The sequence below is a fragment of the Teleopsis dalmanni genome, chromosome 1 (genome assembly GCF_002237135.1).
Source record: "Teleopsis dalmanni isolate 2A chromosome 1, ASM223713v2, whole genome shotgun sequence".
NCBI lineage: Eukaryota > Metazoa > Arthropoda > Insecta > Diptera > Diopsidae > Teleopsis > Teleopsis dalmanni.
The window spans coordinates 176,975,993-176,978,028 of NC_051846.1; the positions used below are offsets into that span (position 1 = coordinate 176,975,993).

The window sequence follows — 2,036 nt, forward strand, 5'->3', positions numbered from 1 at the left end:
AGTAATCACATGCAATATTAGTTTAATACGGCGTAAGGTAATAGACTTTTAGACATTTTTCAGTTTTTGTCCTCCGACAAACAAAGAATCCTTCTCAATTTCCTATAAATGCAAATAATAGCATATATTATTCATAAACTCATTTTTAAGCCTCCACATGAGCATTTGCTCAATTCACCGTAAATATTTGAGGCCAATTTTAGTTTCGCTTGAATGAAGCTTCACACAGAAACCATAATGGTTTTTACCAGGTACAATATTTTGGTAAAATGAACATGGCTCTGAATTTTTAATGATCATTTACAATTTTTAGTAAATGCATTTTATATGAAACGTATGAATTGCTACTTTTACTTAAACTCATACATAAATAATAATAAAAAAGGATATTTCACAAATAAAACAGAGCTTTAGGAATTTGCATATATGCAATAATAGTTACAATTCAATTGATTTTATCATCATTGAAATGATAACAATTATTTTTTAAAATTTTGAAATGACTCTCAGGCTTCAGTTATATCGAATGAAAAATGAAAAACTACAATTTTCCTTTCCTTTCAGAGATACTTTAACTTGTTTCATTGAATAATTTCCCAGGACACCTCAATTGTGCAAATAAAATTGGCAATACGGAATTCACATAAGAAAGAAATTTTTAGTTACATTGAATTGCTAAAGACAAAACAAACAACAACAAACAGCCGAGTTGGCAGCAAACATTTGCGACAATATTTATTTCTTCAGAGCAAACAATTTTCTTCTCTTTGGGCTGCCATATTTGCTGTGGCCTGAAAAATTCCGCATTGTTTGACTTTCATTAATTTTTGTTACTTTTACTTTCTTTCTTCGTTATATTTAGAAAGTTAAAATCTTTCTTTCTTCTTTCTTCTTATCACCTTTCACTTTTTCGGTCCTGAACAAATACTACACTCACTTCATTTGGTATGACAGAAAAGGTACAGAGTGCAGAGCACATAAAGTATCCTGAATGTGAGGATAATGTGAAAGGATCCCATAAAAACTTTATTCTACGACGCTTTCATGCGTTTAAAAATGTCTTCAGGGAATTCTGGGTAATTGTAAATTGCCATTTTACTTGTTGAATTTTACTTTTCACTTCAAGTTTTCTTATGTTTAAATAAATATGAAGAATTTATGAGACTTGGGTGCGTATGAGTGATATTTGCTTTGACATTAATTAAATATTTGACGAGTGTAAAATCGTCCTGCCCTAATGCATAATAAAGTTGTGGAAAATGTTTCTTATAATTTTATTGCTGTTTTTATGTAGCCGCCAGACGTGATAAGAGTAAATATGAGGCTATTTTAAAATGCATTGAAGCGTTTACTATAGAGACAAAAGAGGCAGACACTACAGGGCTCAGTGATCTTGGGAGTACCACAAAAAAAAATATAAGAAAAGATTAAAAATTACAAAAAAAATATGAGTTTTGAGTTTGAAAAAGAACGTTTACCTGGCAAATTGGTAACAAAGAATGAAGTAAAAATTATTTGAACTAAACGTTAAAGCTAAAATTACAACTGATATTTTGGGAAACATTGTTAAACGACACTAAAGAAACTTTAACTTTAAATTTGAAACAAACATTTGAATGAATGATATAGTTGTAATAGTACGTTTGTACTGTAGTGGTATCGTAGCAATTATAAAATTAATAAATTCATAAATTCAGCTGAGGTTCCCTCTGGGTCCGAGATGTATCAAAACTTGTCAACCAAGTTCCATTAATTTGTTCAGAATCATAAAAACTGTATGTGGCATGAATTGGGACCCATAGCATTAGCCCGTACCATACAACATACGTACAATTAACAATTTGAAATTGATTGTTAAGGGTCACCTATAACGTTGGCCATAATCGCTTCCTTTAAATGTTCTCGTATTTAATCCATATTTCATCAGCCGCAATAACTCGGTTTAAACTTTGTTAGAAACTCTAGTAATTTGGATAATTAATTTTTTTGGCGTTAATTCGTGTGGTACTATAACCTGTAGCCTGCTCTTTTTAAAT

At 30.5% G+C, this 2,036-nt stretch overlaps 1 protein-coding gene across 1 annotated transcript in view; it reads left to right on the top strand.

Annotated features, from left to right (window-relative positions):
• The first annotated feature begins 1,447 nt into the window (after positions 1-1,447).
• The window catches only part of LOC119666792 (sensory neuron membrane protein 2-like), a 2,441-nt gene continuing 1,852 nt past the window's right edge, over positions 1,448-2,036 (top strand). Inside the window, exon 1 of the mRNA XM_038076071.1 lies at positions 1,448-1,489. Within this exon, the coding sequence (XP_037931999.1) occupies positions 1,448-1,489 (42 nt within the window). The remainder of the gene's footprint in view (positions 1,490-2,036) is intronic.